Below are 24087 nucleotides of genomic sequence, written 5' to 3' on the forward strand. Positions count from 1 at the left end.
TTCCCCACCTCTGGACTGTGTTTTGAAGGCAGCGCTCGAGGTCTCACACCAACCTCACGTTCTGCCGAAAAACAATGAGGTAGAGTGGCTGTAGCGGTGTCCTGTCTGAAGCAAACAGAATGTGGAGTTGTGCCTAACTATTTTGCAGGGAAGGAACCACCACGCCATCTGCATTTGTAGCTGGAAGTTGGTCACCTCTCATTATTATAGGGTGCCTGTAAAGGTTACTTACAACTGCACAATTTATTCATATGACTCTCAATTGACATGCAGGCAAGGAATGTGGTTTATGTGATTTACGAATTATCTTTTGGACGAACTCCGTGGCGAAGTGGTTATCACAACACGCTGGGATGACAGGGGTCCCGGGATCGAATCCCGGCCTGGACATGGGTGTTTTGCGAGTGTCTCTTCATCAGTTTCATCATATCATTACTCATCCTCATCTTCGCGATTAGCCGAAAGTGGCAGAAAAGCGGCACTAAATAACAAAAATCAATCAATCATCTATTTCATTATTCACACATCACCTCCATTAACCCAAATGCCAGAGAAAGTTTCTTACAATGATGAACATAGCAATCCTCCATCCCGTCAGTTTATGAACACGCGTAGCATCTTATTGACCTACCTGTATATAAACACCTTGGTCCCAGGAGCTATGTTCCAACTACGTTGCCCCAATCTCTATATTTTGCCTTGCATGCCTGGCTGCAACTGAACAAGTTCAGACATGAAATTACTGGTTCTAGGTGACCAATAACAGCTTCCGCATAGGCGGTGCACCTCGGGAAGGTAACGGAGCCGATGTTCCCTGATATATATTCAATGTAATGGACACCATTGTCAGTGTTGCCGACTGCTAAGCACAAATAATCACTGATTTTTTTTTTTTTAAATGTTATCTTGTTACGGGAATTATTATAATAATAACACCAGGACTCAAGCATGAAAATGAGTGTTCAAATCGGTTATCTTGATCTACAGTAATGCTATCTTGACATTTTTTTTTATCTAAATATTGATTTTTGGAAAATTACACTTCGAAAAATCGAGTTTCGGTTTTCAAAACAACTTTTTTTTTGTTTTCAGAATGAGTTTTTCGCTTTTCGAAAATATAAATGCTAAGTAATGTCAACTTTGATTGGTTGGTTCATTTTCCAGCGTCGAGAGGTAGCTGGAGGAAGAGACAATGAATTGGCAAGGAAGATCCAATTGCCTGAAATGACTGAAGAGAAACCACGTAATGACTCAGAATAGCGTATTGGATTAAGACGTTTCACGGTTTTCGTTATGTAGAATCTGGTCACTTCTTTATGATATTTATGAAAGAATATAGGCGTGTTAGGATTGGTGTTAGTAATGCATTCTTTTGCGCCTACGTTTGATGCATTTGGAGTCAGATGGCGCCTAAGTCTGATGCATTGGAAGCCAAATGGCGCCTAAGTCTGATGCATTGGAAGCCAAATGGCGCCTAAGTCTGATGCACTGGAAGCCAAATGGCGCCTAAGTCTGATGCACTGGAAGCCAAATGGCGCCTAAGTTTGATGCATTGGAAGCTAAAGGGCGCCTAACTTTGATGCATATGAAGCCAAATGGCGCCTAAGTCTGATATATTGGAAGCTAAATGGCCCCTAAGTCTGATACATTGGAAGCCAAATGGCGCCTAACTTTGATGCATTGGAACCCAATGGCGCCTAACTTTGATGGATTGGAAGCCAAATGGCGCCTATTGATGCATTGGAACCCAATGGCGCTTACGTTTGATGCATTGTAAGCCAAATTGCGACTAAGTTTATGCATCAGAAGCAAAATGGCCACAAATGGCCAAAATTCCGTGCACTAGGAGCAAAATGGCACTACGTTTGATACATTATGAGCCAAATGGGTATACGTTTGATGCATTTTAGAGCCAAATGGCTACTCAATTTGATGCATTAGTAGCCAAATAGCCATACGTTTGATACATTTTGAGCCAAATAGTAACTAAGTTGATGCATGAGGAGGCAAATGGCGACTACGTGTCAAGATCAGGAACACTTATTCTCATCCTAGTCGTTATCCTACAGAGACAGAGAAAGGGCGGAGAAATAGCAGAAATGAAAGGACACACCGCTCCATTAAACTATACCTATGTGTTCGTTATATGGAGCCGTTTAGATCAGCCCCTCGCGTAGTTCTTTTAGTGTTCTATAGCGCAGCCTTGACCGCAGCTCAAGCAATTGCTTCAAGTCTATTTTTTACCCAGGCGGACTGCTTCTGACATCCGCTCCTCACGCTGTGACAACGGAATTGGATGATTGAGCATTCCTTCTCGTGGTCGAAGGACCCACTCAGCCTCTTCAAGCATTCTCCCCACGTGACAGCCAAAGTGTAGTGTGTGTTCGCATGTCGCCGTCAGAGATTTACATACGTTAAGGTTCGCTGCGTGCGTGAAGCTCACAAAAAGCAAACACTCGAGAGTTTGTTGTGATAAAAAGGGAAGGTCCGGTGCAGGCAAGGAACGCATGTTGATCCGAGTGAGAGGTCTTGTAATTTGACCGTGCTTCAGTTTATAAAAACAGATGAAGACGGTTCCTGCTGTGTTGGGAACTCGTATACGTAGACAGGCTAGACGTTAAAGTGGTTACAGGTCCTTCCCGATGGCGTGGTGGTAACGTAGTCGCCTCGGAATCAAGGGGTCCCGGGTTCGATACCCGGTGGAGTAGAGTCCTGAATGGGACCACTTTTGCACGGTGGAGGCAGTTAGTGGTTCGGAACCCACTTTAAAACTGTAGATCCAGTCCCGATTGCCCTATCTGTGCATAGAATGGACTTGAGAACAAACTCAAGATTAAAGTAGTTAATAGCCAGTGCCTTGTTGGTGTAGTGAATAGCGCTGCAAAGCAGGCGGTTCATGGTTCAAATCCAGGGTGGGTCTGTTGCTATTGCGCTTAAACCATAAGCCATAAAACACACTTTAGTGCATCAATCGATGCATTCTGGTGCATCAATCAATATGATGCATTTAGTTTTCTATGTGTGGATACGTAGGGCCTCCCGATGGCGCAGTGGTAACGTCGTCGCCTTGTAATCAAGGGGTCCCGGGTTCGATACCCGGTGGAGGCACATAGTGGTTCGGATCCCACTTTAAACTGTAGGTCCAGTCCCGATTAGCCTTAATGTGCATAAAGTGAACTTAAAACACCAAATCAATCAATCAGTGAAATGTGTCCATTGTATGTCAATTTCTGGATATCCGCCGTCCAGGTGACCGGACACGATAAGTTGTTAACTTTCGATCTCGTTACAGAAGTCTCTGGTTTTAATCCCAGCGTGGACATGGATGTTCTTGTAAGTGTCCATTCGTCCATTTCATCTCCTCATCACTAATGATTATCGTCGCGATTCGCCAAAAAGTGGAAGAAAAGCGACGCTAAACAAGAAAAAGAAAAGTGCATTTTTTTCCAACTGGAGACGAGATCGAGCCTCGTTCCCACCGGCAAGAATCGAACACGTAACTTATCACCTATTTTGCAAAGCGACCGTCACTTGACGCTACAGCAGCCCCGTTTTTGTCAAATCCCCAAATTTAGTTACCATCGCTGCTAGTTTGCAACGCTTGCCGTTGCCGTGTTATTTCGGCACATAGCCTAAAGTGATGCTGCTTTCCATCGCAAAGAGAGGAAGAATGATGAACGATTCGCCTGAATTGCCAGACGGGAGGAAATCATATAACGGTATCCGGTTATAAATATAGGCTGTAAAAACCGAAACAAAAGCCATGATGAGCGTTCGTATTTTATAAACTCGATTGCTACTGTTTTATGGACATTTTTTCGTGGGGGTTTGAGTATCTTTTGAGGATGGAGTGCCTCCCTGATGGCGTAGTGGTATGGTGAGTCATGAATAGTACAAAAAATAACAATAATAACCATTGTGATAATTGTTACGCAAAAGTATTTTGACTGAAAAACTAACACATTTTTCCTATTGTATTATTATTATTATTGTGGTGTAAGGGGTGACTCTTCAAATGCGTTTTTCAGACTAGCGAGGCTCTGGCGTCTGGACTTAGTCAGTATAATCACAGACAAAGTTATTACATTTGTCTGTGGTATAATCCTTGGTGGGAATCGTGATTGTCCTTTCATCCATTTCATCTTTTCACCATTCATCCTCATCTTCGCGATCAGCCAAAAGGGGAAGAAAAGGAAAGTAAAATAAAGTAAATCAATAAAACCTTTCCCCGACGCCCATGTAATCAAGGGTACGGGTTCGGTTCCAGCTGAAGGCATATAGTAGTTCGGATCTCAGTTTAAACTGTAGCTCCAGTCCCAGATTAACCTATCTGTGCATAAAGTGGACTTAAAACAAACGTCCCAGCTTTGAATTTCTCTAAGAACTGGAGAGTCATGGGGCGGGCAGGTGCGGTTTTTTTTGGGGGGGGGCTTGATGCTCCCCTGTACTGCACTGGCGCACGCAGGATTTTTTTTCGGAGGGACTGGAATCGCGATATTACGTAGCTGTTATGGAGGGGCGGGATACAGTATACTAACTAACTAACTAACTCTCTAGCCTTCTTAAACCCGAAGGTTCATGGCTGCAGCAACACAGGCCTTCCATCTTTCCCTATCTTGAGCAAGATCTATATACTCTTTTCCATCCCTACCGATTTCCCTTAGGTCCATCTCAACGTTGTCCCTCCATCTTCGTCTTGGCCTTTCTACAGGTCTTTTACCATCAGGTTTCCCAACAAGAATCCTGTATACTCCCCTTTCCTCTCCCATTCGTGCCACATGGCCTGCCCACCTAAGTCTTCCTGATTTAATTATTCTAATAATATCTGGACATGAATACAAATTATGTAGTTCTAAATTATGTAACCTTCTCCACTCACCTGTCTCCTCATCCCTTTTAGGTCCAAAGATTTTCCTAAGGATTTTATTCTCAAATACTCTCAATTTATGTTCCTGTTTCAATGTAAGCGACCAAGTTTCACATCCATATAATACTACAGGCAAAATTACTGTTTTGTATATTTTAACTTTTAGTTTCTTAGATATTAAACGAGAAGACAAAAGTTTATGAAGAGAGAAGTAACATGCATTTCCTGAATTAAGCCTACTTTTTATTTCCTCTTTAATATAATTTTCATTTGTTAATATTACTCCTAAGTATTTGAATTTGGAAACTGGTTCAAACGAGTTGTTATCAATAATTAGATTTTGATTATTACCTAACACTTGGTTTCGGCCTGTAAGCATATATTTAGTTTTCTCTTTGTTAACTTCCAAACCTATCTCTTTAGCAGTTTTGAAAAATATTTTAGCATTATTCTTAATTGTATTCACATCATCCCCCAGTAAGTCTACATCATCTGCATATGCTAACAACTGAGTCACATCATTTAATTTTAGTCCTTCTTTAGTTTCTTTTACCTTCCTAACAGCATATTCTAAGGCAAAATTAAAGAGCAATGGAGATAATGCATCTCCTTGTTTTAACCCATCATGAATTGTAAATTTGTCAGACATATTAATACCCACACGAATTTTACTTTCTGTTTCACTGGTGCATATTTTTATCATACTAACAAGCTTCTTAGGTATTCCAAACTCTACTAATATATTATATAATTTATCTCTTTTGACCGAATCATATGCTTTTTTGAAATCAATGAATAGTTGATGAACATTTTGATTATATTCCCACTTTTTTTCAAGTGTCTGTCTGATGTGAAAAATTTGATCTGTAGTTGATCTGTTACGTTTAAATCCACATTGATAATCACCTATAATTTCATTAGCATATGGGGTTAGTCTTGTTAAAAGAATGTTAGATAATATTTTATATGTTGTTGAGAGTAGAGAAATTCCACGGTAATTATTGCAGTTCATTTTATCACCTTTTTTAAACACAGGGACAATTATGGATTCTTTCCACTGTTGAGGGATTTCTTCTTTATTCCATATTAAACAAATTAATTTATGAATTTGACATATTAATGAATTTCCACCATATTTAATTAACTCAGTTGGTATTAAATCACTGCCAGGTGCTTTGTTATTCTTTAGCCTTTTAATAGCATCTTTAACTTCAGTCAAGTTAGGTTCTGGAACTAAAGGTTCTGCTGTGTGTACTTCATTCACTACTGATATATCTCCTACATGGACATTTAAAAGGTCATTAAAGCTTTGTTCTAAAGATTATTAAAAGACAAAAGTGTTAATAGAGGTTATTTTATTTACCACATTGATTTTTCCCGAAATCTTGACTGATTTCATTGGAAAATTTTAGTTTTCTCAAAATTTCTGGAGTGGCTGTAGCCCAATCAGCTCCCCCAACGATCTGCTGTGCTGTATTGTCACTTAGGGGACACGCCTTTCGATCTCCAAAGAAGAGAAATTCGTTTAACCCAATTATGCACTTTTTAATGGTAAATTAAAACGTGACTGCCCCCCTCAGAAAATATTCCCATCTCCCCTACTCATCGTGTCCCCTTTTCAAGGTCATTACGTTCTTCCAACAACCAATTGGTATTGTCTTCAACTTGTCTTTGGGGCTTTGCATATGCCTTTTTTTCTAATTTTTCCTGGCATTTTCAGCAGGCTCCCATAATGCAACACGAAAAAAGAAGACAAGCGTGTGAACTGGCACAGGAAGATATGTAGTCGAGTATGTATCGAGCACATTATTACAAAGCAAATATTCACAAAGAGCCATGTTTTTTTTCCCTTCGTGATCGTCACGGCCCAGTCTGGTAATCAGAGCCCCTCGCGGCGGGCTGTTCCGTTATTGTCACAGATTACATGGATGTCTGCCTGGCCTCACTCGAGATTCAGCTACCAGTCGCTTCTTTGTCTTTCGTGCTTCATCGGAAGCTATTTAGGGCAGTAGGGAGGCTGATGAATGAACGAGTGATTGGATGAATTGAACAGTATGCAAAACATCAATAAACAATAGTGCTAGAATTTTTGTAGGGAAGAGGTCATGCCATTGATAAAAGTTGAACAGTAGAAATTAATTCAAATTATTTTATTTTTGTTAGTAACAATAATATAAATACTCATGGGTATGGTTCCTATTAACAATAACTATTATATACTAATAATTTTATTTCAAATTACTATTATTTATTTATTTATTGAGAATATTTCAGATACAGCACAGATGTCCATTTAACACTGAAATTTTGAACAAAGAAAAATAATGAAAATAATAAATTTAAAAATACGAAATAACACATAAATGGACAAATATTAACAAATAATAAGTAAAATTTGATATTATTTACAAGTATTTCTTCTGAAAGAAGACCAAAAAGGCATACTCGGAGGAAATTTTGTATTGTATTTGTTATTTGTATTTTTATACAATATGCTATCATCAAAGATCGACAGTTTAACGCTTAACTTTGGTTAGCATGGTGTTGGCCTTTTTGCTTAATCTCTGATTGGTACAGCGACGAGATTAACGTCTAGTGAAATGAAGCGCTACATTAAAATTAATAAGAGTTCATATGGAAATATTTACATAAATGTCAAATCAATAAATATACATAAGACACGAGTCTTTTTTTAATTTTCTTATCGTTGTTTTTAAATTTGCACAGATGGCAGTCCGCTCACCAAACTGGGAGTTTTTTAAAAATTAATGTAAATATCCTCTATACTTTGTCTTAATAATATTTATTTAGAAATCAATTTGTGCATGTGAAAGATAGTACAGGGTGTTTCAGTGAAAACGCCGTGATTTTGAAGTACAACAACATTTTTTAATGATACCCATTGTAAGATAAATTTACATGGTCTTATAAATCAAAGACTAAAGTTTAATGTAAGACATGTTCAAAGTGTCCACCTTGACGATTGTACACTTCCCTGACATTGATGTTATCAAAAACCTTACCAAGGGTTACGTGACTATCTGCTGCAGTACACTGCTCAATGTTTGCCCTCAATTCATTTAAAGATCGGGGTTTAAGCTTGAATACCTCCTGCTTGAGGTAACCCCATAAAAAATCACAAGGGTTAATGTCTGGGCTGCATGGAGGCCACTGTAAACCTGTTACATAAAACAATGGATAGCGATTGGAGATCACACGATTGGGGAATTTTGTGTGAAGGAAAGTAAGGACAGTTTCTGTTGTATGCGGTTTAGCTCCATCCTGCTGGAACCATTGCCGACGAAGTGGACACCTTTTACGACGAAGACCAGGATAGAAGTAATGCTCAATCATTTGCAAGTAATTTTGTGATGTGACATAGCCATCAAAGAAGAAAAGTCCAATTATGCCATGTTTTGAAATAGCACAATACTTCACCTGACAGATAAAAGTACGCTTCGTCTGTACACCACAAGTTACCAATAACGTCAGGGTCATCAGCAATTAACGCACTGAACTGATTTGCAAAATGCAAACGCCTTCTTTTTCCAATGACTGTTAATTTTTGAAGCATCTGCATTTTGTAGGGGAACATTTGCAAGTCTTTTCGCAGAATACGCCAACATGATGTTAGGGATATTGCGTTTTCTGCTGACAAACGTCGCAAAGATTTTTTTGTCGGGCTCTTCACAACAGATTCTCGCACTACGGCAATATGCTGTTCTGTACGCACAGTTGGTCTGGACCCCCCTCTTTGCTTCCCTCTAACATTACCAGTTTTATTGAACTGATCAACATAACGCCATATGGACTGATTCTCCAGTCGGAATCGTCGTTGGACACCAACAAGGGAGCGTGATTCAATGAACCAAGTCACCAATCAGATCTTCTGCTGCAACGACAGTCTATGGTCCGCCATTATTATACTGGACTATAAAACCTGAAACAAACAAAACAAAACAGTGTAAAACACTGGAAAACAAAATGTATACGTTGTTTCTTGTGTATCCATTTATGTTTTTTACTATACTATTCTTAAAATAAATTTTCTAGCCGCTAGAAATCACGGCTTTTTGGGTGAAACACCCTGTATTTCCATATTGGTATTTTGCGTACATTCAACGATTCGATTTATTAGTTTGAGTGAGTTGAAATTTTACTTTTGCGTTAGTCCGAGCAAAGAAGAAATGATGACAGAAAAGCACTAAAAGGGGAAAATCAAGAAAGGAGGAGGAAACACTGCAGATTTTGTGCCGTTCTGGTTTGCAGTTCCAGCGCTTCGTACTTGTATCCAACTTATAACAAACACGTGCATAATAGGTTAGTCAATAAAGAATGGTTAACGGGAATTGACTTACATGAAATGACGTCAAGTTCGTATTTTGTATTTGGAAAATTCCGGACGTGCGTTTTGAGAAGCAAAATTGACAATATTTGAAGAATCAAAACGAGAAAAGCAAGCTACAGTACCTATTGTTTTTTTTTAAATTTATTTCTGAGAGTAACAACTCAGCTGTGATATAGTTGATGAACAATACACACACACAAAAGAAAAAATAGTGCTGAAAATCGTCCGATGAGATAAACGGTTCATTCGGAACCATAGGCGCCGACTCCATGGGGCTTGAATGTTAATGATGTGGGGCAGAGCCCCCCCCTAATAATTTTGCTTAAGAGGATCTAATGTATTATTTTGCATCTCTTGTAAAGTTTACTCTGAATTGTGACACATGAACTTAACTTTAAATACACATTTGAAATGTTCTAGACCATCAATTTGGGGAGCTGAGACCTCTAAACCATCAACGTTTGGGGGGGGGGGGGGGCTATGACCAGAGACAGCAAAACACATGACTTATTACTATATACTAAGTATGTAATTATGAGTATTGGTAAAATTTTTACTGAAAAGAGTTTCAAAATACGATGTGCATGAACTAGTGTAGTGGATGGGACGTTCGGGCTACAAATGGCTCTCACATGACATTCAGAACGAGATCATTGATATATTAGGGAGATCTGTTTTGCGCTCCGTGGTAGAAGACATTAAAAGTCGGGAATATTTTGCTATTATGGTTGACGAAACTTGTGACATATACATCCATGGACAATTAATATTCTGCATTCGAACTGTGGATAAAAAAGTTGATAATTTTGAGGAATTCATGGGCTTTTATGAGATTCCGAACACTGAGGCCAAAACTTAAAAAAGGGAGAGAGTGAGTCATTCATTAATTTATTTCAGTGATCAGAGCTCCCCCAATAATTTTGACAAGTCGACGCCCCTGTTTGGAACGGTTCGTTAGTGATTGAATCATCTCTTTACTCCAGTGAAGCTAACAACACTCGTACTCTAGAGGACGAAACACTTTTCCCAAAGGTTCCCCAATATGAACGGTTCTTTAGTAAACGGTTCGTTAATGAACGATTCATATCTTACTGGTGCGTGTGGTTAGGTGAACGGTTCGGGAGCGAGTCATCTCCAACCGAGTCCGAGACATGCACGTGGGTCGGTAAAAGGACACAAACTAAAGAAAAAAGAGAAAGAAAGAATCAAGCTTCCGAAATGAGATTGCTATCAGTTCCCTCCCAGCAAACCTTTTACCGAGTCACTAAATCATCATCTTTCTTTTGTTTGTATGTCTTATATCCTATGCTGGAATGCAACCGCATGACCCGCTCAGAATTCAGTCTAAACGGGGACAATGGTATGAGGCTGTGATTGGCCCTTCTCGTTCATCTCCTCTCTCGAAGGAAAGAGAACCAGTTTCGGTCTGCGATATGTGAGGAAACCCATGGCTGGGCGATATTTTTGCAGATCCAAAGCGTGAGAATGTAACCTAACCGAAATGCGGTAGATCACGTTTCCTACATAGTTTTTCTGACTTTCTGAACGCCTTGATTTCCTGACATATTTTTTTCTTCCACGGTGCGGAAGGCCCTGTATTTCTAAAAGAAAAAATAGAACGTCAAATGCAGGAAAAGAGGGCCAACAACTAAAAAAAAGTAGTCTGTAAGATGGACGACCACGCGGGAGACACTGGTTCGATTCTCGGTTGGGTGACCTAAGGTCGGAATTTTTCCGACCTTGTCCCAGCACAAAGCGGCTCTGGGTCTCATCCAGCCTCATATGAATGGGTACCTGGGGGTAACTCTGGGGGGTATAACGGCGGCTAGAGCGTGGTGCTGATCACATCACCTCCAAATTGGCCGGGATCGAGAATATGTGGAGCCCTACCTCCATATCCCCCTAAAGGTACCTTCATGACACAGAGAACTTTACCTATACGCAGTGGCAGCGATTAGGAGGTGTTTGGGGGTGGGCAACTGCTCCCCCCCACTTTTTGCCACCTTTTCTAAACTATCCTTGACCCCCACAGTTTTGGCACCTTGCCCCCCAGTTTTGGAAGCCAATCACCGCCACTGCCTATCCCCCCTCATTTCGAAAATCTTTGGCACGCCACTTGTCACGGTAGCACATCAAACTAGGTCAATAGTGTGATACGTTTAAGAGCTCATGTTCTCTGATATGAATATATTTTCTAAATACAAAATTACAGGTGATTCCTAAGTATCCTGACGCTTCCAACGAGCGGAAAAACCGGAACAAACCAGTTTAAAATGAATGGTCCCAAGCAGTGGCGTGCCCAGAATTTTCGAAAGAGAGTGGTTACTTATACTTTTTCTGGTAGTCAGCTCTTATTTTGCCATCTTTTCCTACCTTTGACGTTCCTTTTTTTTTTTTTTTTTTTTTTTTAGGAATACTGGGTCCAAAGGGTGGGGGGGTTATAATCCCCACCAACCCCCCTTTGGGCACGCCACTGGTCATAAGGACAATTGCGATCTCATTAGGCAATGCACCTGAGGGGCAGATCGGTGGGGTGATAGAAAACCTCCAGAGGCATCTACGCTTTGTAATAATTTTCAAACAATTTCCAATGCGTTTCTGAAAGTCAAAGTAGCAATTTCGGGTCTCCCAGATGTAGTGCTAAAGTCGTCCGTTTCTAATCAAGAGGGCACAGGTTCGATAGCTGTTGGAGGCGCATAGTGACTCGAATCCCACTTTCAACTGTAGATCCAGGCCCAATTAGCCTTTCTGTGCATAAAGCAGAGTTAAAAGAAGAACTACGATGAGTATCAATTCCTTTTTCTGTCCGAAAGATGACTCCGTTACTGCGGGATAATTTGCAGCGATTTTTTATTGTATGATGTCATTCCTTTATTACGGTTAGACTGAAGCGTGTTTAATGCTGTTCTGACGTTATAATTAATAAACAATGTTAAATGTATGAGACTGAATGTTTCGATTAATGTAAATTTCTACAAATTTCCTACATAATGTTATGGTAACGTTAAATTTTGGATATTTTTCTAGTTTAAAGCTTATTGTTAAAAGTGAATATCTTTCTTTTATTTCCTTTGTGTCTATTATTATTATTATTATTATTATTATTATTATTATTATTATTATTAGAATTTTAAAAAAACATTTTAGTGCAGTTTGCACGAATATTCGTGAATTTTCTAGTGACTCTCACTTTCTGACTTCCCATATTCGTACGGGTAACGCTTTCATCTTGTAATTAAGCGTCCCGGGTTTCATACCCGGGAGACACATTTAAGGACCCCGCGCACTGAGACTCCGGAAGCGCGGCAACAGAACGGAAAAGTTTCGGTTCCGGCGTCTCAGTGCGGCATAACCCTCTAGATAACCTGCAGACTTCTAGCCGGAAATTCCGTGCTTCGGTTCCGCACGTTCCCCTGTACGCCATTTGATTTCAATAGAAGCAGACAACAGATGTTTTGTTGCAGTTTTCCCGTGTTTCCCCGCGTCTCAGCGTGCGAAGTCTTTTACAGTGGTTCAGCGCAGATCCTGTCCCGAGCACAAAATGGCCTCATTAAACTTTCACAATCATTTTGCTGTGCATGAATTGGACCTAAAACCTAACTCAAAGAAACAATCTTTTTTTGCTGTAAAGCATCCCCCTTTTGGACATAGCATTCCTTTCGAAATTGCTTCATGCGACTTAGCTTCAAGAAGAAATATATTTTTCTCAAGCAGCTGAAGAACAGCCGAAAAACTGCAGTCTCCGATTTGATGGCGATAATTGGCTTGGTTCGACATTTCCGCAGAGTCCGTGAGACTTTAAGCACATTGCTTTTGTTCTGTTCTCGCCCCCTTGCAGCGTCGAAATTGTGTGAAAAGCTAAGAACGTTTCCCTTCTTAATGCTCCTAATAAAGTTGTTCTTATCATTTCATCCTGAGCTGTGCACTCACACGATACTCACCAAAGGGTAAAACAAGATGGCTGGGTTTCGTGTTATGAGTGTGCAATGTAGCCAGGCTATCAATTTTCTTGTGTCTAACTCCCTCTTTAGATCCTCCTGTTCAACGTTTTATCTACTTGGGCGCTAAGATTAACAGCAGCAGAAACGTGTCGACTTTGAAGCTTTCGTTGCCCTGTGCTTATTGGAGCTTTTTGTTTCAATGCATGACCCTCACATTACAGAAAACAGAGCGGTGGTGATTACTTTTGCCTTCGGCCGTGCGTGCATAAAACACACGCTGAGGCAGATTCCAAGTAGAGTGGAATGCATAACCATTACGATTATAATTGTTCATTCACTCTGTTTTACTAGTGGATGAATTGAAACAAAACGCGAAACAGTTGATTCCCTTTCTTAACGCGCAGGATATGAAAGAAAGATTATAATAATGGACAATTTGATGCAATTCTTGAACATTTATTTCCCTTTGCATTCGTAACGCATGAGTATTTGTCTTGTATAAGAGCATGTTGCTCTTGTGAGTGTCAGAGGTAGTTGTTACATTAAAAATTAGTACCTCGATACTATAAAACTTTAATAAACTCAATATTCAACTTCTATAATACTCAAGTAGTAAATATTATGATAAGCCTGAAAAACTGTGTCTGATGATCACAAGAGTAAGGTTTTACTTGTTCATAACAAACTTCTTTTAGGACAATTAATTTTTAAATATCCTTTGTTCTTTATTAGAACTAGGCAACATATCTTTTTTTCTGTGTGGTTCATTTTATTAAAAACTCATGTATGTTCATGATATACTTCAGATCACTTACATCTATCCCAAACTTACGAGAGACACTCCACAACAATCTTTGAAATACATTCAGATTAAATGTCTCGATCTAAAATAGGCTATCACAAGTTACTTATTTAGGGCATACCAAATTAAGAGTTCACATTTCTTACAGAAGAAAAGAATCTTCCAATTTGTGTCTTTGCTCTGTGATAACAGACTTGGTAATATATACATTAAGATGGATAAACATAGAATAATAGATTTAGCTTCACTACTTACTTTATGTACTCGTAAAATTGCAAGTCTAAGGTGTAGAATCTGTTCTTCCGTAATCGACTATTTGTTGTACCTTGTACGCACCTCCCTTGTCTCTAGTTTCATTTTCCTCTTCACAGATGGAGCCCCGATGCGGCATTGGTTGAATGGCTGGCCTGCACGTATTGACGACAAGCAGTCTACATTATCTAGGTAAGTACATTATCAACAATAAACTACACACAGAGATATGGTTAATATTATAACCGAGTTATTTGTAAAGTGTTAGGAGTAGCACCCCTAAAAGTAATATTAAGCGCATCCTCTAATAAGATTGTTAAACGGAATTAATTTTTTTCCAATTGAAGAACGATTTTTTGCTCTAGTGCAATTAAATATTGAAATTGAAGCTAATAAAGCGGGATTTGTTAATGAATCCCGAAGAAAGTCCCACAAAATCCCGGGGCGAATTTTCCCTCCATTTGGAGAGAATAAAAAATAATAAGAGGCTTGTTTGAATTAATAAAAGAGGACTAGTTAGCATTTTTATAACGGTAAGAGAAAAACAATCTTATCCTTTAGCAAATTTTGACGATATTATTTGGTAATTCTCAACAAATGTACACTCAACGGCAATAAGAATGATACACCTAGTTCCTGAAATATTCGCGTCCCTGCAACGTGTCGTTGCCTAACTCTGCGGTGATACATGGATTTTTATAGCAAATTATAAATGGTAACTTCCATCACTGCCGTAGAGTTATGCAACACACCTAACGCCTTGTGGTGAAGCGAGCATTTCAGGAACTAGGTGTACCCTTTTTATTGCCGGTGAGTGTACATGATTACCAAAAAAATATGGTTCTGTTGAACAGTCATTTTTATTTGTCGCCTATTTACAACAAATATTTGGTTATTGCATCCAAACTTTCTTCTCGTTGTACTAAAAAACATTTGCACTTAAACAGGGTGCGAAATCATTTAAAACTGGTGATGGGGGGAGAAAGTTCTTAATCTACAAAGTTCTTAATCTACAAACTCCCTCCCCCACAAACATATGTGTAAATAATACGATATACATATTTGTAGTGTTATTAAAAGTAAAAATAAATTACTCAATTAAAATATATTATTATTTTATTATTATTAATTACATAAGGGACATTAATTTGTTACTTGTATACATATCAGATATTGCAAAGCAGCTATCTAATTCCTTTACTAACTGGTAAAGATGTTAATAAGTTATGAAATAGTTCAAGTGGTTTTATTATGTGTACGTTTTTGTTTAGTTTGTGCTTTATGTTAATATATATATATATATATATATCAATTAGATTTCATAGTTATTATTTTCTTGCATTCCTGTTTTACCTTTATTGTGCGTATTGATGTAGATTTGTTAATAATCTCTTAAGAGAGATAAAGCATTTAACACTCACAACTACACTAATTTGTGTGTGTTTTCGATATTATTCTTAGTAAAGTATATTTGAAATTAAAATAAATTGCTTATCTTTTGTTTGTTATAAGAGAAACTCTCCCCGCCGGAAAGTTTTGGTGGGGGTGATTTTTGAGGCCAAGATTGTTTGGTGGGGGAATCCCCCCGTCCCCACAGGATTTCGCACCCTTCACTTAACGATTTGTCCTAGAGGGGCTTTGATTTAAATATCAGAATTATTAAGTTCTGTTTTCCCACGCCACCTAGTGGAGGGAGGTTCGGGGGATTGTACCTCCCCAGGTAAGAATAATTACATAAAAGATCCCCCAGATAGCTTTCAAGGCTCAAGCAAACAGCCTCCAGCTAATAATTTCAGTAGCTTTGAATATTTTGATCAATTATATTCAAAACCGTGAGCTTCATTTGTAGAGGTTGAAATACAGGGTGTTCCAAAAATACCGGTACGGATCACATCTATCGTTCATTGTAGGCGTGCTGGTTTTATGTGAGACACCCTGTACTTAAGTAATAATGACGAACATGTGTTCCACGAGAACTATTAACATTAAGCTTTGAGGACCGTTCCGATGCAGTAGTAGCTAACATTGCCGCCATGCAATAAAAATGAGCCCCGCTGGAGAGACATTGCGTGGTGGTTCGGATCTCATTTTGAGCTGTAGTCCCGGTCCCGGGTTCGAATCCCGCTCGGGCCTGGTTGTTTGTGAATGTCCATTCATCAATTTCATCATTTCATCACTCATCCCCATCTTCGCAAATTAGCCAAGAGGCACAAAACACGTAGTAAAATAAACTGAATCAATCAATCAAATCAATCAGCTGTAGGCCCAGGCCAAAGTAGCCCCTCCATTTGGTAACGCCCTTTCCTGCACCTCATCAAAAAGTATTCCTCCCGTAACCTTGTAGCCAATTAATTTGGTGAATTTCTACCACGCTTTTCCCACTTTTGGCTAATCGCAAAAATGAGGATGAGTGATGATGTGATGAAATTTATGGAGTGACACTCACAACACCCATGCTTAGGCCAAGATACGAACCCTGGATCACTGGCGTCGTAGCGCGCTACCCACTCCGCTAAGGAGGTTGGCGCAAACCTGTAGCCAAGTCAAACACCTGCAGCAAGCACACTAACATCTTTTCCCCACACAACGCACCATAAACAACCCTCCTCTTGCCACCATACCGCAATCCAAGCTTTAAGATGCCCCTTAATAATCCCCGGTTTGATAATGGCGGTCCTTACTACGCTGGAACAATATGTAACATGCGTCATGGCCTCACAGAATGCATCAAATCCAATCTACCTCTATTTACATTGGTCAAGTTCACATGATTTATGCAGGCAACTTGGATATCTTTTGTACGGCGTTGTTCGGTCGCCGGCGGTTCCCGTTACTTTATACACCGTTGATACGTCCTGTAGCGTTCATTTTTATGAGGTTGTATTCGTCTCGCTTGGGCGCCACAGGTGGTTTGGAACACACACGGTGCATATCAAGAGTCGAATCGCTGTTTACGACTACCTTCAAAAACTGTGCTTTCCCTGGAAGGGATATGCGGAGGTAAATAACGAAGACAAAGTTTCACGAAACTAATCCAAATGAAAATGCAGCGCGCGTACACAAATGCAGGTGAACCAGCTGTCCAGCGATCGAGTACGGTGATGGGACGAAGCTCAGGGCATTCTCTGGTCTTGTCAGTCGCGATGCCTGATCTGTTCTGGGCCTCGTCTGGAGTAACAGATTATTTATTTATTTATTTACTTCTTTTGGATGGCGAAGTTAAGGCACAAGCCTTTTCTTACACTTAACCATCTCTACTTCACATTTTACAAATTTAGTTGAAATATCTAACAGTTTGCGAAATATATATAATAAATATAAAAAAACAACACAAAAAACCCACAAAAAGACAAAACACAAAAATACACATGCTGTAAGAAACGTAAGAATACACGTACAGCATGAACGCACGTAACAAAAATACTTAAAATGCAGAAAAATCGGTCGGTGTTTGTCCTACAAATTTAGATGAAGAAAGGTTTCATTTTATTGTCTTTCCTTGTTTTCAGTACTGGTAAGTTGCCTCCAGAAGATGCTTTCTTAATTTTGATTTGAAATTGCCGAGAGAAGAGGAGTTTCTTATGTCATTAGGGAGGTCGTTTCCACGCTCTGGTGGCAGTGACAGTGAAGGAATTTCCGTAAAGCGCTGTCTTGTGGAAGGGGATGGTGAGCAGAGAGTTGTTTCGCGAACGGGTAGCAAAGGTGTGTGCTGCGCTTAGGGGTTGAAATCGTGAAAGTAGGTAGGGGGGTTCTCTTGAATGCAATATTTTGTAGAGCGCTGTAAGAGCGTGGAAGCGACGGCTTGTTGAAAGGTCGAACCAGCCTGTCTTTGATAGCCGGGGTAAGGTGGTCAAATTATAAATAAAACGTACACATGCATTTTGTATTCGCTGTAGACGTCCTGCTAGTTCACCGTTGAGGTCAACATACGTCAAGTCTCAGTAGTCTATTTGCGACAAAACTAGCGATTCAACAAATGTTTTCTTTACCTCTTGGGGTAAGATGTTTTTTGGCGGTACAGTGAGTGTAATGCTGCGTACATTTTTTTGCATATGGCCTTATTATGGGTGGGTATACGCATCCGAATGTCCCACCGTGGTCGTGCGGTCATGCTTTGGGCTCTGGCTACGGGACGCGCGCAGGTCCGAGTCTCCTGGAGGATGCGCAACAGCTTTTCTCCTGAAGTTTCGGCTGGTGTATGGGACCAGTGGCCACCCATCATCGTGAGGAAATTGGGGAGCTACGAATGAGTAGCGTAACCCGGTCGTAAAAACCCATCCGCATCCGCATCCTGGTTTCGCATCCTTTACCTCTAAATCCGGATTCTTAGATAAGATATAAGAGTCCCAAATCCAGGATATGATTTCCAAATCGTGAATCTTAGATTAGATATCTGAATCATGTACCCTAAATCCTGAATCCTATCAGATATTCGAATCCCGAATACTGGATCTCATATCCAAATCCTGAATCCTATCAATTATTCGAATCCCAAATTCTGGATCTGATATCTAAATCTTAGATTAGATATCTGAATTCTGTATCCTAGATCAGATATATAAATTGTGATCCTATCATATATTCGAATCCCAAATCCTGAATCTGATATCCAAATCTTAGATTAGATACAGGAATCCTGTATCTTAGATCAGATATCCGAATCCTGAATCCTATCAATTATTCGAATCCCAAATATTGAATCTGATGTTGAGTTGATTTGGTGTTTTAAGTCCACTTTATGCACAGTAAGGCTAATCGGGACTGGACCTACAGTTTAAAGTAGGATCCGAACAACCTGTGCCTCCACCGGGTATCGAACCCGGGACCCCTTGATTGCAAGGCGACAACGCTACCACTGCGCCATCGGGGAGGCCATATTGAATCTGATAACAAAATCTTAGATTAGATATCGGAATCCTGTATCCTAATTCAGATATCCGAATCCTGAATCCTATCAATTATTCGAATCCCAAATCCTGAATCTGATAACCAAATCTTAGATTAGATATCTGAATCCTGTATCCTAGATCATATATCCGAATACTGAATCCTATCAATTATTCGAATCCCAAATCCTGAATCTGATAACCAAATCTTAGATTAGATATCTCAATCCTGTATCCTAGATCAGATATCCGAATCCTGAATCCTATCAATTATTCGAATCCCAAATCCTGAATCTGATAACCAAATCTTAGATTAGATATCTCAATCCTGTATCCTAGATCAGATATCCGAATCCTGAATCCTATCAATTATTCGAATCCCAAATCCTGAATCTGATAACCAAATCTTAGATTAGATATCTCAATCCTGTATCCTAGATCAGATATCCGAATCCTGAATCCTATCAATTATTCGAATCCCAAATCCTGAATCTGATAACCAAATCTTAGATTAGATATCTGAATCCTGTATCCTAAATTAGATATCCAAATCCTGAATCCTATCAATTATTCGAATCCCAAATCCTGAATCTGATAACCAAATCTTAGATTAGATATCTGAATCCTGTATCCTAGATTAGATATCCAAATCCTGAATCCTATCAATTATTCGAATCCCAAATCCTGAATCTGATAACCAAATCTTAGATTAGATATCTGAATCCTGTATCCTAGATCAGATATACAAATCCTGAATCCTATTAGATGTTCGAATCTCAAATCCAGGATCCGATATCCTAATATCAAACCTAGGTTTCGATATCCAAATAATAACTCTTAGATGACATATCTGAATTCTGAACCCAATATCCGAATGTCGAATCCTAGATTAACATATGGTTAATTGATGAAGGGACACACAACAGAGCATCCCCGAGTACACGAGGACTCGAACTTGGGACCGTTGAGGGCGAGGTCATGAGTCCAGCACTCAACGGTCTCTGCCACTGCGATGGTTCGTAGTCTTGAACCCGCAAGACTGTATTTTGGAAGACTGCGTTCGAAATTCCCAACTTCCGTAGAACGGGATGAAGAAAGGTAACCACAAAAGGGGAAAAACTTCAATCACACGAAAGTGGAACAGAGTGATTTTGGCTTCTTACTTCCTACTCCTTGCGGGTCGACATCACAAAAGCCGCAAAATTACATCCCCGGCAATTTTCATCATCGCGAAGGCCCAGAGATCAAAGTTTAATCACGTGGTGTGTACCAGACCTGAGGAAATTATCATTACAGTACTCTCCCCGATCCCTCGCGGTGGGCTGTGGGAAGTATTTGTGTTTTTGTTGTTCAGCGTAGCTTTCCTTCCCCTTTGGCTAATCGCGACGATGCAGATGAGTGGTGATTAGCAAGGGCGGCCGCACGATTTTTTCTCAGGGAGGGCAGAGTAAGATTTCATATATCACCCCTTTTTTATTAATTGTTACTACTACTACTTTACAAATCATAATTTCAAATTTAATTACAAATACTTTGACGTATACAAGTTCACACTCGAGCCTACTATGCAGATAGAAACTGGATTCGCCTTGCTTCTTTTCCATAAACATCTATCATTTTGTTGATGAACAGTTCTTTGCCTTTTCATACTTTTCCACAATGCACAGATATCAAGCAGAGCCCACTTTAATTTACTATCCTTCGTGGTACCTCCGATCTATGTTTTTAAGTGCCGAAAGATACTGGAAAAAGAAAAATAATAATCTAAGGTCAGATCGCGACTTCGGGAATCCCGAAAAGCCGAGAAATTCCAAATTACTTATATAAAAGATGCCAATTCTTGATATTTTCTTCGCTATAAGTGCATGAAATGTCTTGAAATGGACAGTTTTTATTTCAGAAGTGCAAAAAACCGTGCGGGGGGGGGGGGGGGGGCGCACGAGCTTCGGGGGCGCATTAAGAATGATAGATTAAGAAAGACCGATAGTTCACAAAGTTTTCCCTTCGATGTTAAAATATATTTTCAACCAAACATATATTTTTATGCGCCTACAACTGCAAACATAAAATTCTAGAAAAATAGAATGTGAATTACCAGCTTAGAAGAAAACCTTTATTATCTGAATATTTCAACCTCCGATAATACGCTAGCACTACAACCAGAGATTTTGGTTATGCTACTGATCTATTTTAGACGCTGTTTATTGTTCTTTGCCGATAGGTTCGATAAGCACTTTAATGATGCCTGGTGTAAAGGGAAAATTAATGATTGGAGAGGTTTAAGTAAAAAAAAAATATCAAGAAACACGAAATGTACTGAATATCACTTGAATGCATGTATGGCATATAGTGCTTGGAAGAACCATACATATATTCAACTAATGTTGCAATAAGGTCTGGATAAGTGGCGCGAAATCAATAAAAAAAATAGATGCAATAATAACACTATCCACCTGTAGTTTGGCTCTCAGGAACATCGATATGGTAGACTTGTTAGCGACGTATGACCCTCTTCTTAAAACTCATGTATTTTCATGTTTAATTATTTACAGTTTGTCTGTTGTGTTAACTTCCCTACCAGTTTTGCATTGATTCAACTTACATGTTTTTTTTTCATATTTGTACATACTTAATATAAATGTAGGCGTGAATTAATACCTTAGAAAGGAAAAAAAGAAAAAAGAAAAAGTAGGCACGCACAACTGAAAGTTGCGGGGTGGGGGGGGGGGGAGCTACTGGCAAAAACAATCACTTGAAGGGAAAGTAGTGCGTACAATTCGAAACTGCCACCTCTTCCGGTCCATTTCCAAAAGCTTTACCAAGACGAGTGAGGATCCACCAGTGATGTCATTTCGCCAACCAATGATCGTTTACTGTCGTCAATTGACTTACCCGCATGCACCTGCCTTGCACCTAGAAGAATCTCATCGCACTGGGCGATGGCGCCATCATGCGGCCGCGTGTGAAGACTTCAAGAGGGGTGGACTACGATAAGCAAAGTAAGGAACTAACGATGAATGGTAGAGAGTTGAGGAAGAAGGTCCGAAGGGCGTGGCACAACAATCGTGACTGCTCCAGATAAGATTGTTGCATTTCTCGCTTTTGGAGGGACAGGTCAATGGAAGACGGTTGGATCCAAGCCCTGCACGATTTCTTTCCCGTCTTGATCGTAAACCGGATAAAGAGAAGTTTAAGCTATCTAAGAAAATGACCCTTGACGTTCAATTCCCTTTTGTGCTCGTATTCTGTCTGTGTGTGGCTCGATACAACTCACGTTCATGTCGTGTGCTTGTGTCTGCAAGGCAATAATAAACCTCACGCATTTCACTGTTCAATGGCTTGAATATGCGAGCTGTCATGTTCGTACATGTATAGCGAAACGGAAGAAAACGAAAAAGACGCTTGTTAAAAGCAATGAGTAAGCGTTTATTCGAAACACACAGTTGTTGGCGAATTCAAAGGTCACGGGACATACGGAATAGTGGTGCAGGTAGTGGCGTATACTGACTTTCAGAAAGGGGGTAGCTAAAGCTAGAAGACACCCAGCCAACCCGTATTTTCCTATATATAACCAGGGCTGTAGTCGAGGGTGTTGGGTTGCCAGCATACAGGCGGTAAAACGGGCATTTTAAACGTCTGCAGCGCCGAAACTGCGCACCAACGATAAAAATGTTACTGAGAAAAGTTGTTTGTTTTGATGCCTTCTAACTGTTTCTGTGGTTCGTGGGCGCCATTAAGATGACACCCTGTATATAATTCACCTAGGTGGACGTGTATACTAAATATATACAATAAATATGAATTCTTGCGGTAAATCGAGTCAAATTTTCAGAATACACTCAATTCACTGCCACCCTGAAATTCAGCTGGGGCGACAGGATTATCCATCTAGGTTACTGATGCGGTGCTATGTTGAAAATAAAGTAAAAATGCATGTATGCTTTAGCTAATACAGTAAAACCTCGTTAATCCGGACACATGGGGTGATAAGTTGACCGGTTTAACGAAAGTCTGGATTAACTGAAATAACCTAGAAGAACAGTAGAAAGTGCATTAAAACTCCGTTTATAGAAACAAAACACGTTTATTATGGTGTATTTAAAGGGCATAGGACTAAATACATAGAGTATAGTAAAATGTAAATCAATACTGTACATGCAATGCGATTGTTGACTTCTAGCCACATTTAAAACCTTGCATTCTGCCCTTTTTTCGCCTGTCTGGTTTAAGCGAAGTCCGACTTATCAGGATCCGGATTAACGAGGTTTTACTGTACATCAAATACCAATCAACTTTTAGTAGGCTTCTATGAAAATATGCTGATGACTATATGAATTTTTGCTTGCTCCCTCTGACCGCATGTACGTTTGTAAGTACAAAGAAGTAAATGTGGCTCCCTATCACATTAGTATCAATATCTTGCATACAATAATAGTGTGGTCTCTCTTCAATACTCAATATTACACAACACAACACAACTTCCGAGGGAGGATTATACTGGCGTCAGTCTGCAACGTCAACAGAATGGGAAAGAGAGCGAAGGCAGGGAGAGCGAAAAAGAAAGGCCTGTAACGTGCGACTGTCGCGGACCCCGTTCACCGGGAAAGACAATCGCTGACGCCGGGCCGCTTGTCGCCGAGTCTCGTAGCGAATGTCAGGGAGTGCTCTGTATTTAAGGATCATTTACGTCGTAGTGGTGAATAATCATTGTTTCAACTAGGGCTAGGATTTTGATGCAAATGCATCTCTTTTTTGGTAAGGTAGAAACATCTCATAAGTAGATATGAACGTGTTTTACACGTAAGTGAATAAAGTGGGAAGCCTTTGTTAAGGCATTTTTTTTAAAAAAATTGATCCTTTTTGGTGTAAATGTCATTTTTTAAACTTTTTAAACCGCGGAAGAAAACTATAGGGTGCGCAAGCAGCCCTTCGCAACCCCCTGGCGCCGCCCCTGATGAAAGTACTTAGGCAACACGTCACCTTTCCTTTGC

General features: G+C 39.7%; 1 protein-coding gene across 2 annotated transcripts in view; it reads left to right on the forward strand.

Moving 5' to 3' along the window:
- The window catches only part of LOC145997404 (calpain-9-like), a 219654-nt gene that overhangs the window by 79026 nt on the left and 116541 nt on the right, over positions 1-24087 (forward strand). For both annotated transcript variants that reach the window (XM_083134411.1, XM_083134413.1), the window contains exon 2: positions 14330-14402. In XM_083134411.1, the coding sequence (XP_082990537.1) occupies positions 14330-14402 (73 nt within the window). The remainder of the gene's footprint in view (positions 1-14329; positions 14403-24087) is intronic.

Source organism: Lepisma saccharinum, chromosome 13, assembly GCF_977018435.1.
Source record: "Lepisma saccharinum chromosome 13, izLepSacc3.1, whole genome shotgun sequence".
Classification (NCBI taxonomy): domain Eukaryota; kingdom Metazoa; phylum Arthropoda; class Insecta; order Zygentoma; family Lepismatidae; genus Lepisma; species Lepisma saccharinum.